The sequence below is a fragment of the Procambarus clarkii genome, chromosome 9, assembly GCF_040958095.1.
Source record: "Procambarus clarkii isolate CNS0578487 chromosome 9, FALCON_Pclarkii_2.0, whole genome shotgun sequence".
Taxonomy (NCBI): Eukaryota; Metazoa; Arthropoda; class Malacostraca; order Decapoda; family Cambaridae; genus Procambarus; species Procambarus clarkii.
Window position 1 is genome coordinate 25004312 of NC_091158.1, and position 13865 is coordinate 25018176.

The window sequence follows — 13865 nt, forward strand, 5'->3', positions numbered from 1 at the left end:
GTTCGGTGTGATCCCCAGATCTTTCTCTCAATTTGATAAACCTTGATAAATGTAAGTTCGTCCCAAAATTTGGTTTAATAACACATTTTCACATGTATTGGGTCTTTCCTTCTTCGTCATTCAAACACTACGGTAAGTTAGTTGTAAATGATAATGTAAAAATAGCCACTGAAGTCTGATTAAGACTTTATGACATGTAATCAATGTTTTGCTTCACTACTCACTGGTTAAGTATGGGGTACATAATAAATTAGCCTCCTTCGGCGGCGCCTTGTTTCTAAATGTGTTTCAAACTCACACTGTATCTTGTGCTACCCACTCCGTCAACTCAAATTTTGCTACAATATACCTCTTAACAAATGTTATGTACTCTCACAACCCAATGTACCTTCGTGTATATAAATAAACAGATTTCAACTGTAAGGGGTATGGTTTGCACCTTGTTATTCTAATAATGGATGTTTTCTCTGATAAGAGTTCAATCCCCGACCGTCCAAATGGTTGGGCACCATCCTTCCCTCCCCCCGTGCCATCCCAAATCCTTAACCTGACCCCATCCAAATGCTTACCTGCTTGATGGGGTTCTGGGAGTTCTACTCCCCAAGCCCGGCCCGAGGCCAGACTTGTGAGAGTTTGGTCCACCAGGCTGTTGGTTGGAGCGGCCCGCAGGCCCACATACCAACCACTGCCCGGTTTGTCCGGCACTCCTTGAAGGAAACAATCTAGTTTCCTCTTGAAGATGTCCACGGTTGTTCTGGTAATATTTCTGATGCTCGCTGGTAGGACGTTGAACAACTGTGGACCTCTGATGTTTATAAAATCAATATACAAAGGTCTATATACAATATATAGGTTCAACCAGGTGGGTTCAACCACTGCAAACCACCTCAAGTCCATCATCACCCAGCAAAAATCTGCTATCAGAATAATATCAAATTCTGCTTTCAGACAACACTCAGCCCCCTTAATTGTTTAACTCCCTAAACATGCTAAACATAATCTCACTCCATAAATTCTTTTGTGTCAACTACATTTACAAAACCCTGTTCTTAAATGCAAATCCTGGTCTGAAACTCTCCCTGGACAGATGTAATAGGACCCATTATCACCACACCAGAAATAAATATCTCTTTGATATCCCCAGAGTTAAACTTAATCTGTGTAAACACTCTATGCAAATAAAGGGACCCAGTTTATGGAACTCACTCCCTATTGAATTGAAAAGCTGTCCAACTTTTACATCATAAAATTAATACTAAAAAGTACCTAATTTCATCTTCATAGTTTATCACTTTTTGCCTTAAAATTGCACTGTATCTATTGCTACCCAATCTCCCAACCCTTATGTTCCCAATTTGAACATCTTTACCATTGTGATCATTGCTGTCTTCTTATATGTGCTGCCAATCTGCTGTATGGTGTTTATTAATCTTGTTTATCTGTATCTATTGCTACCCAGTCTCCCAATCTTTATGTACCCAATCTGAACATCTTTACCATTGTGATCATTGCTATCTTATATGTGCTGTTAATCTGCTGTATGGTGTCTATTAATCTTGTTTAAATTGCTAATCAAGCTGTCAATGTAATCAATCAGAGCTTTAATATAACAATGTGCTTTAATATACTTACTAAGCTCTCTTATCTCATTTTTCTCTTGTAATGTATCTTTATCATTTATCAATTCTGATAGAAATTACCTACTTAAAATTATCTGTTAGATTAAGGACCTGCCCGAAACGCTGCGCGTACTAGTGGCTTTACAAGAGTGTAAATACTGTCCTATCCAATGTATTCTCACAAACCCAATGTACCTTCTTGTAAATATATAAATAAATAAATAAAATAAATAAATAAATATAGACCTCTGATGCTATATAGTCTTAATTTATGGGTTGGCGCTTTCACCCCCTGAGAGTTCTCTTCCCTTCCCTTCTCTGATACGAGAGCGCTTTGTTAACAAAGGAATACAAACAGTGCGCTAAGTATTGTTAATGGAAGCGCTAATTATATGATGAAGTGTCATGTATTTATTCAGACGAGAACAGCAGCGAACACAAACCAGCGCATATACGAAAAAAAATTTTTTGAATGTACAAATTTCTTAGTGAACGAAGTTGTTTCTAGCCCGGTATCCGAAATTGCAGTAGGCGACTTCAGATTCAGATTCAGATGTTTATTCAGGTAAGGTATATACATACAAGTGATGTTACATTAATGGATTGATATATAGATAGAGCTAGTACATACAATGCCTAAAGCCACTATTACGCAATGCGTTTCGGGCAAGGAAAACATTAATATCTAGAACTTAATACTAATTGAGCATAAAGAATAAAAAGTGTTGAGAACAAATACAAATAAAGATAAAAAAAAAGGGGGAACATGACTGAAAAAGAAGCACAAATACAATAGGTTGACAAACAGTGTTGATTAAAAAAAAAAGAAAATGACATGATATGGGGGAACATGACTGAAAAAGAAGCACAAATACAATAGGTTGACAAACAGTGTTGATTAAAAAAAAAAAGAAAATGACTTGACCAGTCCCCGACTGGGATTCCATCTGCCCTAGAGAGACTGCACTAACATCCATTTTTTCGTCACACTTACATTTCTATCTTTCTCGAGACATATAAAACATTTATGTTTATTCAAGAATTAACCTGAAATATACACTGTTCCGAGAGAGTTGCTCCGTCAATCGACCTGTGCAGGGTAGGTGCTTTGCGAATATAAAATACACGTATCTTCGCTTTAATTTAAAATATACCCATGGTAAGGCATTTAAAATGAAGCTTATATTTCTATTGTTCTTGCGACATATAAAACATTACGTTTATCAACGAATCTGCGTGAAATAAGCATTGTTCTGAGATGGGCATTGCAGGTTACGAGCTCTACGAGCAACGAAGCTGCCACTTTTATACAACTACAAATATCTTTGGTTTTACTTTAACAATTGTCGTGATAGAGGTTTTACATATAGATCCCGCTTTCGTCGTTCTTCTGACATATAAAGATTTTTGGTTTAATGAGTTATCACGATGTTTTCAACAATATTTTTTGGACGTTCGTCTATTCCAACTTGGTTGACTATTTTGAAAATCCAACACATGGGCTGCCCCATGTGATATTTGGGTCAACCTCCAATATGGTTCGCAACACATCCACCAAGAGAGAACTATTTCCTTCTAAAAGTATATAACCGTGTGCTATTATAATTAAAGAAACAATTGAAATAAAATTTTCTAATTAAAAAACACAAGGAAAAATAAGTGTTAAATAGGAAAGCAGTTATAAAGAAAAACAAGTAGGAAAAATGAGATGAGGAACCAGAAAAATGTTGGAATGCTCAGGGGATAAAATTGTAAGCACCTATCGCCATTTTATCAATAACTCCTACTGGCGAGTGTGCAGACATAAGTATAAACCTTCACACAAACTGCACCTATCATAACGAAGAAGCACCAACATTGACCGCCAAGTTCTCACATTAAATCAAACTAAGAAACTACATTCAAGCCTTGCCCAACCGTGAACATTGACTCTCCACTGTGACCCGTCTCCCTAAATCACCATTTGTGCAGTCATTAGAAGAAAACTTGTACACTGAAAACCTATCATTAAGAAGATGAAAACTCGCCAGTGTCCCGAGTGCGGGAAGACATTCAGTGAGCGTGGAAATATAAAGAGGCACATGTTAGTGCATTCAGGTGACAAGCCTCATCAATGTCCAGAGTGTGGGAAGAGATTCAGTCAGCTTGAAAATATGAAGACTCACATGTTATTGCATTCAGGTGACAAACCTCATAAGTGTCCAGAGTGTGGGAAGAGATTCAGTCAGCTTGGAACTATGAAGACTCATATGGTAGTGCATTCAGATGACAAACCTTATATGTGTCCAGAGTGCGTGAAGAGATTCAAACGGCTGAGAGATATGAAAAAACACATGTTAGTGCATGCAGGTGACAAGCCTCATGAGTGTCCAGAGTGTGGGAAGAAATTCAGTGAGCATCGAAATATGAAGAGGCACATGGTATTGCATTCAACTGACAAGCCTCATAAGTGTCCAGAGTGTGGGAAGAAATTCAGTAATCATGGAAATATGAAGAATCACATGTTAGTGCATTCAGAGGATAAGCCTCATAAGTGTCCAGAGTGTGAGAAGAAATTCAGTATGCTTTCAAGTATGAAGGCTCACAGGAAGGTCCATTTGGATGAAAGACCTTTCAAATGTGCTGAGTGTGGCAAAAAGTTTAAAGACCGTGGAACTATAATAAAGCACATGTTAGTGCATTCAGGTGACAAACCTCATAAGTGTCCAGAGTGTGGGAAGGGATTCACTCGGCCTGGAAGTATGAAGACTCACATGTTAGTGCATTCAGGTGATAAGCCTCATAAATGTCCAGAGTGTGAGAAGAGATTCAATAACCTTTCAAATATGAAGGCTCACAGGATGGTCCATTCCGATGAAAGACCTTTCAAATGTTCTGAGTGTGGCAAAAAGTTTAAATACCGTGGAACTGTAATAAAGCACATGTTAGTGCATTCAGGTGACAAACCTCATAAGTGTCCAGAGTGTGGGAAGGGATTCACTCTGCCTGGAAGTATGAAGACTCACATGTTAGTGCATTCAGGTGACAAACCTGATAAGTGTCCAGAGTGTGGGAAGGGATTCACTTGGCCTGGAAGTATAAAGACTCACATGTTAGTGCATTCAGGTGACAAGCCTCATAAGTGTCCAGAGTGTGGGAAGAGATTTAGTTACCTTAGAAGTATGAGGAGGCACAAGACAATACATTCAGGTGGTAAACTAAACACCTTGAGTGTGGGAGCTGATTCAGAGAATGCTGAAGGATACTGAGGCATTTGTACAATAACATACTTTTAATAAAGTATACAATTTTGAAATTGAACTTCATTATAAATATATGCTATCTCCTTGGGGAAAATTCTCCAGCATATAATCTAATAAAATAAATATAAATATATAATATATATAATATAAAATAATATAAAATAATTGATTCAAATAAAAACTAGAGAAGTGGACTGTAAAAACTTATTTCCCTTACACATCTTTTGGGGGTAGAATCAATAATGCGGAGATTACCTATGACATAGACATGGAAATAATTTCAATAATAAAAGTCATGAATAAATTCCAATCATATGATTATTACACTAAATACTGGGTTATTATTGAAATATGTTCTTAGCTGTCTACTTGTGAACATAGAATACATCAGACAACTCTCTGTAACCCGTCTAATCCTGTTTGTACACATTGTCTCGGCAGACACATGATTCACCAGAACGGGGTAAGCTTCTCTTGTAGATAACTCCACACTGCAAAATTAATATTATTTAATTTCTATATAATTGTGTATATTTCCAGAAATACACATTGAAAGTGGAGTTTACTGAGTATGGAAAACACTTGTGTTTTTTTTATCTTCATTCAGCATAACGATTGAACACCCCAAAACACAATAGGGCCACAACAAAGTGATTATGGGGTACTTAGCCAACCGGATACAGTGTCCGCAATGAAGCTGGCAACAAAGTCTGAGGTCTGATAATGCTCGGCTGATCCATATAACAGCCGATGATAATCGCCAGCCTTGGGACACAGATCAACATGGTTTCCCTCTCTAGCCAAGTCTCTTTGCAAGTGATCCGCCCGCCACCTAACGCTGGATGGTATGAACTTGGCATATAATTCGTGATATTTTATTCTGATTTTCTCTGATTGAAACATTGCCGATGTTAATTTACGTCATAATAACGTACTCTAGCTAACAACAGACGGTTTTTCCGCTGTGTGTATCATTGAACCTAAGTGATGATTGATAAATTACATATATACGTACCTTACCTTGAGGTTACCTTGAGGTGCTTCTGGGGCTTTGCGTCCCTGCGGTCCGGTTGTCGACCAGGCCTCCTGGTTGCTGGACTGATCAACCAGGCTGTTGGACACGGCTGTTCGCAGCCTGATATATGAGTCACAGCCTGGTTGATCTGGTATCCTTTGGAGGATGGTGAAATTCAGTTCATGACTTTTGTTGATACTGCATTAGCTGATCGTAGCAGTGGAAAACTTTACCAATAAACAGTGATATAATTTACTGAATTGAATAAATCAATTTGCAATCAATTATTCCGTAATAAATTCAACAAGGTTAAACTGGGCTTAATTCAATTGATATATTTACATAGTTTATTCTCATAGGAGAATAACACTGAGCTTTAAATTTGCTCTGTACCTAGTGTTACCCAATCTCCTAATTTTTATGTAATATCAAACAACCTTATCATTGTGTTCATTGCTGTCTTCTTATATGTGCTAGCCATATGCTGTATTGTGACTACCAATTTTTGTCAACTACCATTCAAGCTGTCATTGCAATCAATCTTAGCTACCTATGTGCTTTAATATACTGTACCTACAATTTTCTCTCATCTTCTTTTTTTCATTTCATGTAACTGTTATCATTTTTTTTGTCTATAAATTTTGCAAGTATTTACCTCCTTAAAATTTTCTTAGATTAAGGACCTGCCCGAAACGCTGCGCATGCTAGTGGCTTTACAAGACTGTAATTACCATATTTGTATCCTCACATTCCTTATGTACATTCTTGTATATGCATAAATAAATAAATAAATAAATAAATAATACCAAAAAGTATGTAATTTCTTCTTCATAGTTTCCTACCTAGTGCATGAAACTCACACTGTATCTAGTGCTACCCAATTCCACAAAATATGTACCTTTGACATACAGCTGTACCATTGTAATCAGCATTGCTGTTATCTTATATCATGTTATACACAGTTGGCTACATTATATTGTGCAATAATCCTCAAATTATGCTGAAATGTACCTGTGGATAACCCACAGGTACATTTGTACAATTGTACAATTTACTTTAATGAACCTACTTTTTTTTCTGTCAAATTTCTTATACAATGAATATTTTTATACTTTTTTACAATGCATTTTATACCTTCTTACAATGTATTTTTATATGTTCTTACAATGTATTTTAATATTTATTTACAATGTACCTGAAAACATTTTCTTTTTAAATTTAATAGAAATTTCCTTCTTAAAATTATATGTTAGATTAAGGATCTGCCCGAAATGCTATGCATGCTAGTGGCTTTACAAGAATGTAAAACTTCAAGTCACTGTACAGGTACTCGCATAAACCTAATGTAACTAATTGTATATTAATAAATAAATTAATAAATAAGTAAATACTCAAGATGAGACCTTTAAATTTATTTATTTATTTATTTATATATATACAAGAAGGTACATTGGGATTGTTAGGATACATAGCATAGTAATTACATTCTATTCATTCTAGAATATTCTTGTAAAGCCACTAGTACTCGCAGCATTTTGGGCAGGAGAAATGTATTTTAACCTGAATTTATTGGAGGAGCCCCTAACACTAGTGACCTCAATAAGGGCAGGAAGTCAGCGGCTTGTCAAAGGGCTCCCCATATACCCGGTTGATCTTTTCCAGTTAGATTTTAATCTTTTCTAGTTGGATTTTAATCCAACTAGTAAAATCTTTAATGCTTTATTTCCAACTCCCTTAGTGTCAAACCAGTTGAATCTTTTCATTCAAAAGATTGGATTTTAATCCAACTGGATTAAAATACCAGTTGGTATTAATCAAGGAGTTAGCTCATCAGCTTAAAATGCAAACTGATGTCCATTTTTATATATTATTTTGTATGCCTATTTATGAGTTATACTCTTGATTAGAAGTATATATCGTGAGTTTATAGTAGACAGACTGACATTTATAAACGAGTCAAAATTATATATACCACTTGCCTAACTTTAATAGTTATGCTATACTTGTCTGGCAAATATATTAGTCTGATGGACTGTCAAATTTAGTAGCCTGATTGGCAGTTATATTAGCATGACTCAGTTATATCAGATATTTATTTCTGTTGTGGTGCTCATGGGTTGTATTACATCTATGAAGGAAAAGTTTCAGAGCAGTTTATCATTTAGGAATAAGGTTTAGTACATATAAACAACACAAGAAAATATGTGGAGTGGGTGATGTTTATCATGTTTAGGGACAAAGAGGTGCAGTCAGTCACAGTGAGAGGGTGTGTGTATTGTTATATTACTAAACTCACTCCCTAGTGAACTAATTAATAAACTCACTCCCTAGTGAACTAATTAATAAACTCACTCCCTAGTGAATTGAAGAGCTGTCAAACTTCTGCCTCATTTAAAAACAAAGCAAAAAAGTACCTAATTTCATCTTCGATGTTTCCTACACTGAGCTTTAAATTTGCTCTGTATCTTATGTTACCCAATCTCCCAATCTTTATGTACTTACCCCCTCCCCGCTCAGCTCGTTGTTGCCGTGTGGGGGCTTAGTGGGCGGCTGCCGGAGTGTGATGCTCCTTGGGACAGTCCTCTGTCCTTTTCTAGCCTTGTGCTCCTGCTGCCGTCCTCTCCAATTCTGCTGGGCACCTTTTCCTTTTCCTTCTGTTTCGTTTTTCTCCCCACAATTCTCGTATCTGCTTGCCATTTCCTGCCGACCTTTTGCTTGTTCTAGTTCTTCCCTTGGACTTCTTCTATTTTGACGCCCGGGTGCTTGAGGAGGCATACTCTTGCACCCGTAGAACTGTAGTACCCGACGTCGAGAGCGAGGGGAACCTTTTATTGTCAATCCCCTTTTCGTCACTGAACCCGATCTCGACGGACTGTCGGTTTCTTAAGGTGGCGTTTGTGGGGCGTATACTCACGACGCACCCCTAGGAGGCCCCGGCAAGATTGGCGATAGCTTCTTGTTGGGTGTCCTGCCTCTAATTGTGGCTCCATGGTGGGTGTGGGGGCACATTCGTGAATGAATTTTCCTTTTCGTAAAGATGGTGATCCCTGTTTCGGCTATTTCTGCTTTACCTTCTCAGGCTCGTGGGGTGGGCGACCAAGCCCCCGAGTCAGTCTGTGTTGGAAGACCGGGCTCTGTAGCCTCCGCCTCATTGGGCCCCGACCTTGCTCCTCCTTTGGCCTCTCTGACTCCTTCCCCTGGCTCCCCTCCCTCCTCTGTGGTTGGGTCGAGCCCCAAGCCCCCAGTGGTGACTACCTCGTCCCCTGGCGCGGCTCCTTCTCTAGTTGTAACTACTGCGCATTTTAACCCCTCTCTGGGGGTTCTCACCGCCGTCCTCGTCACGGCCGCCCTCGCTCGATTCCTTCCAGTTCTGCTACCTATCAAGCCTTGTTTGGTCCCGCTTCGTGGGCCAAATATTTTGATCTCCTCCCTCTTGATTCTGCGCCTCCTGACGATTTCTCCCTCCATCGACATCTCGTTGATTCCTTGGATGCCTCCATTAGTTTCAACCCTACTCGTCTCGGTACACGTGTCGTTGCTGCTGCTCCTCAGGATGCTGCTTCCCGCTTGGCTGCCTTATCCTGCCTTGGCGAGACCCCTGTTTGGGTCTCGAAGAACGCTCAGTTGAATGCCAGTGTTGGCACTATTCTGCTCCCGCCCCATGTTGCGACCGGTGTTCGGGATCTGCGCGACTGCCACGACGATATTCGACATATCCTTGCTGCCCAGGGCCATTCTATTCTCCAGGTGGACACGTTTACTCGTCCCCCTCGTGGTAGTCGCCGTCAACCCCTCCAGGTTGTGAAGATTACCTTTGATGGTAGGACCCTTCCACCCTCTGTCATTCTTGCTGGTGCCAGGTGCTCTGTCCAGGAGTACCTTCCTTCTCCTCGGCTCTGTAACAAGTGCTGGAGATTTGGGCATGGTGCCCTCCGCTGCTCCGGGACTGTCTCTCTCTGTCCTTTGTGTGGTGGCGAAGGTCACTCTAAGTCGGAGTGCACTTCTCCCCAGGCTCGTTGCCTCAACTGCGGTGAGGCCCATCCTACCTTCTCCCGTGCGTGTGTCCATTACAAGCTTGAGGCAGCCATCCTCAACTTGAAGCACCGGGAGCGTTTATCTTTTCCTGAGGCGAGACGTCAGGTTCGCCGGCTCCCGCCTTATGCTAATATCTCTTATGCTCGCGTGTTGCGCTCTTCCTCTCCTCGTCCTTCCCGCCTTCCTCAGACTCACAACCGTTTCCGGGCCTTGGACCCTGATACGCCCACTGCCCCCTCCTCTGTTCCTTTGGGTTCTCTCCCGAAGGATCCACCTCCTGGTCCTCTGTCTGGGGTTCCCCTTCTTTCTACCCGGTCTGTCGTGTCTCCTGTGTCTTCTTCCTCGTCTCCCTCCGTTCCTCCTTCCCATCCTTCCCCTCCGTCTCTTGACTCTCCCTGCCGCCTGTCGGTGCGGGCTGATGTCCATCGCTCTCCATACGGCCGTCATGTGTGCTCTCGTTCAGCTTCTCCTGTTGAGACGCTAGAATCCGTTGCCCAGTACGTGGTTGCTGGGACACCTGTCTCTTTAAGTCAGAAGCGTAAGCCTGGCTCCTCTCCTTCCTCCTCCCCGGCGGGTAATAAGGTTTCGCTTTCTTACTCGGCCCCTACTTCTGCCTCTCTCGCTCCTTCCCCTCCCATTTCGGTGGTTGCACCCCCTGTTCCTGCTATGGAGGTTTCTTTAGCCCTCGCTTCCCTCTCGGTTGCTGCCCTTGCTGAGGTACGCTCCCCTCTTTCTACCCCCCCTCTTCCTGCTGCTGTCCTTGACTGCTCCTCTCCGTTGTTTCCTCCTCTTCCTCCTCCTCCTCCGGACCCCGCTCGCCCACCTCTGATCTGTTCTCCCGTTTCCTTCCCTCCATCTTTGCTCAGTTTACCCATGGCCCCTAACCCTGACTTTGCTGACCCTGATTCAGACCCTGATATTCTTTAACGTGCTCTGTTGCTCTTTCGCCTTTGTTTCTTCCTTGTTCTTTGTTTTTGTCCTTTCTCTTCTCGTCGTTGTCCATTCTTCAATGGAACGTTCGAGGTTATTACACCAATTTCCTCGAACTCCAACTTCTGATTTCGCGGTTTTCGCCCCTTTGTGTCTGTCTCCAGGAGCCGATGCTTGGTGCTCGTCCTGGTCGTTTTCGTGGCTATTCCTTTCTCTCCCCCCCCCCACCCGTTGCTGGGGCTTCTAATTCTTCTGCTCTCTTGATTCGTGCTGATGTTCCCTTTGTTCCTTTACTTTTTCCTTCGCCTCTCCATTGTTCTGCTGCTCGTATCTTTGTGGGGAAATGGTACACAGTTTTTTCCATTTATCTCCCCCCCGAGTGTCCTAATTTCTCTTCCTGATTTGAAACACCTCCTAGACTCCTTGCCGGAGCCTGTGCTCCTGCTGGGTGACTTCAATTGTCGTCATTCTCTTTGGGGTGACGTTCTGATGAATACCCGGGGTCGCCTTCTTGAGCCGTTTCTCCTCTCTTCTTCCCTGTCTCTTCTGAATTCTGGTGAGCCCACTCATTTGTACTCTCGGACTCGCTCCCTTTCTTGTCTTGATCTTTCTCTCTGCTCTTCTTCTCTATACTTAGATTTCACGTGGCAGGTTCTTGATGACCTCCATGGAAGTGATCATTTCCCCATCCTTGTTTCCTTTTTCTCTTTTCGCCCTTCCCTCTCTTTTCCTAGGTGGCAGTTTGCTAAGGCGGACTGGACCCTATTTACCCTCAGTGCTACTCTCTCTGACCTCTCCCTTCTGCCTCTCTCTCCCGCTCTCCTCCTTTTTCATGGCACTGTCTTCAACGCTGCCCTCCGCTCTATCCCTCATTCTTCCTCTCGGGGTCCACGGAAGTGCGTTCCCTGGTGGAATGTGGACTGTGCTTGGGCTGTCCGCTGTAAGCGTGCAGCCTGGAAGAGGCACCGCTGTAGGCAGACGACCGATTCTTTTCGTTTCTTTCGGAAAGTGAGTGCGGTGGCCCGTAGGGCCATCTGTATGGCTAAACGGGAATGTTGGGCATCTTATGTCTCAACAATTACGTCCGAAACTCCTCTGGCCCAGATCTGGAAGCGTATCCGCAAGATAGCGGGTAAGTTCGTTCCCGATGTTTCACCGGTCCTTCACCTCCATGATACTCTTGTGGCGGACCCGTTGCAGGTCGCTTCCGTACTGGGTTCCCACTTTTCTTCTGTTAGCTCTGGTCTTCATCTTCCCCAATCTTTTCTTCTTCGTAAACCTGTCCTTGAGTCTCGTCCTTTAGATTTCTGCACTCGTCTTCAGCTTCCCTATAACATTCCCTTCTCTCTCTCTGAACTCTGTTCTGCCCTGGCCCTCTGCGGTTCTACGGCGGCGGGCTCCGATGGTATTCATTATGAGATGCTTCGCCATCTCCCTCCGTGCACGTATCAGTATTTACTGAGTCTGTATAATCGGATCTGGGAGTCGTCGTCAGTCCCTGAGGACTGGCTCGATGCCGTTGTCCTCCCTGTTCGTAAACCGGGGTCTCTGGGTACTTCCCCTAAGGACTTTCGCCCTATTGCTCTCACAAGTTGTGTCTGCAAACTCTTTGAACGTATGGTTAACGTTCGTCTGATGTGGTTCCTGGAACACCATCACCTCCTCTCCCCTTCTCAATTTGGTTTCCGCAAGTGCCGCAGCACGACAAATGTCCTGGTGAACTTGGAGGTCTATATTCGTACTGCTTTTGCTGCGATGACCTCCGTTGTTGCCGTCCTTTTTGACCGGGAAAAGGCTTACGGCACCACTTGGCGATATCATATTCTATCTCAACTTCATTCTTTTGGCCTTCGTGGTCATCTCCCTCTCTTTCTCCGCAGCTTCCTTTCCCGTCGTTCCTTTCGGGTGCGCCTTGGTACCGCTCTCTCTGCCTCTTTTCAGCAATGTGAAGGTGTGCCCCAGGGTAGTGTTCTGAGCACTACTCTTTTTCTGGTTGCCCTCAATGGTCTTCTTTCCTCTCTTCCTTCTGGTGTCTTCTCCGCTCTCTATGTCGATGATCTTACCCTTTGCTGTCAGGGTGATGATTCGCCTCTCCTTCAGCGCCGGCTTCAACTTGCAATAGATGCCGTGTCGTCTTGGGCCACCGATCATGGCTTCAAGTTCTCTACTTCTAAGACTTATGCCATGACTTTTATGCGGAAACGGGTCGTTCTTCGTCCCTCTTTGTCACTTTATGGTCATCCCCTTGAATAGAAAGATTCCGCGAAGCTTTTGGGGTTATTCCTTGACACTCGTTTGTCTTGGTCTTCCCATATCTCTTACCTCCGTGTTGAGTGCTCTAAGGCCCTTACCCTCCTTCGGGTCTTGTCCCATACTTCTTGGGGGGCAGATAGGCGCACTCTCCTTGCTTTACATTCCTCTCTCGTCCTGTCTAAGCTCGATTATGGTTGCCCTGCTTACTCGTCTGCTTCTCCTTCTACTCTTTGCCGTCTTGATGCTTTGCACCGTACTGGGTTGCGCCTCAGTTCTGGTGCCTTTCGTTCGACTCCCGTCCTTAGCTTGTATGTTGACACTGGCTTCCTGTCTCTCCAGGACCGCCGTGATCGCTACTGTCTTCGCTATCTTGCGCGGTCCTTACAACATCCTTCCTCTCGCCTCTATCGTGCTTTAACTTTTACCCCTCCTGCGGTTCCTGTTCCTCTTCACCACCTCCCTCTTTCTGTCCGGTTATCTCGCCTCCAGGGTTCTCTTTCCGTTCGTATTTCTAATGTTTCTCCTCGTGTTGTTCCTTCTTTGCCCCCATGGAGAGTCCCTCTTCCGCGGTTTTGTACTTCCTTGACCCGTATCACTAAAGCTTTTACCCCTCCTACGGTTCTAAAACGCCTTTTCCTTGAGCACTTTTCTTCTCACTCCCACTCCGTTTCTGTCTTCACCAATGGGTCTAAGTCTGCGGACGGTGTTGGCTACTCTGTTGTTTTTTCTGATCGCATTTATATGTGTCGCTTACCTCCGGAGACTAGCATC

General features: G+C 42.9%; 1 protein-coding gene across 1 annotated transcript; it reads left to right on the forward strand.

Annotated features, from left to right (window-relative positions):
- The first annotated feature begins 3856 nt into the window (after positions 1-3856).
- LOC138362848 (zinc finger protein 708-like) lies at positions 3857-4867 on the forward strand. The gene has a single exon (XM_069321419.1). The coding sequence runs from the start codon at positions 3857-3859 to the stop codon at positions 4865-4867; it is 1011 nt and encodes a 336-aa protein (XP_069177520.1).
- Positions 4868-13865: the final 8998 nt, after the last annotated feature.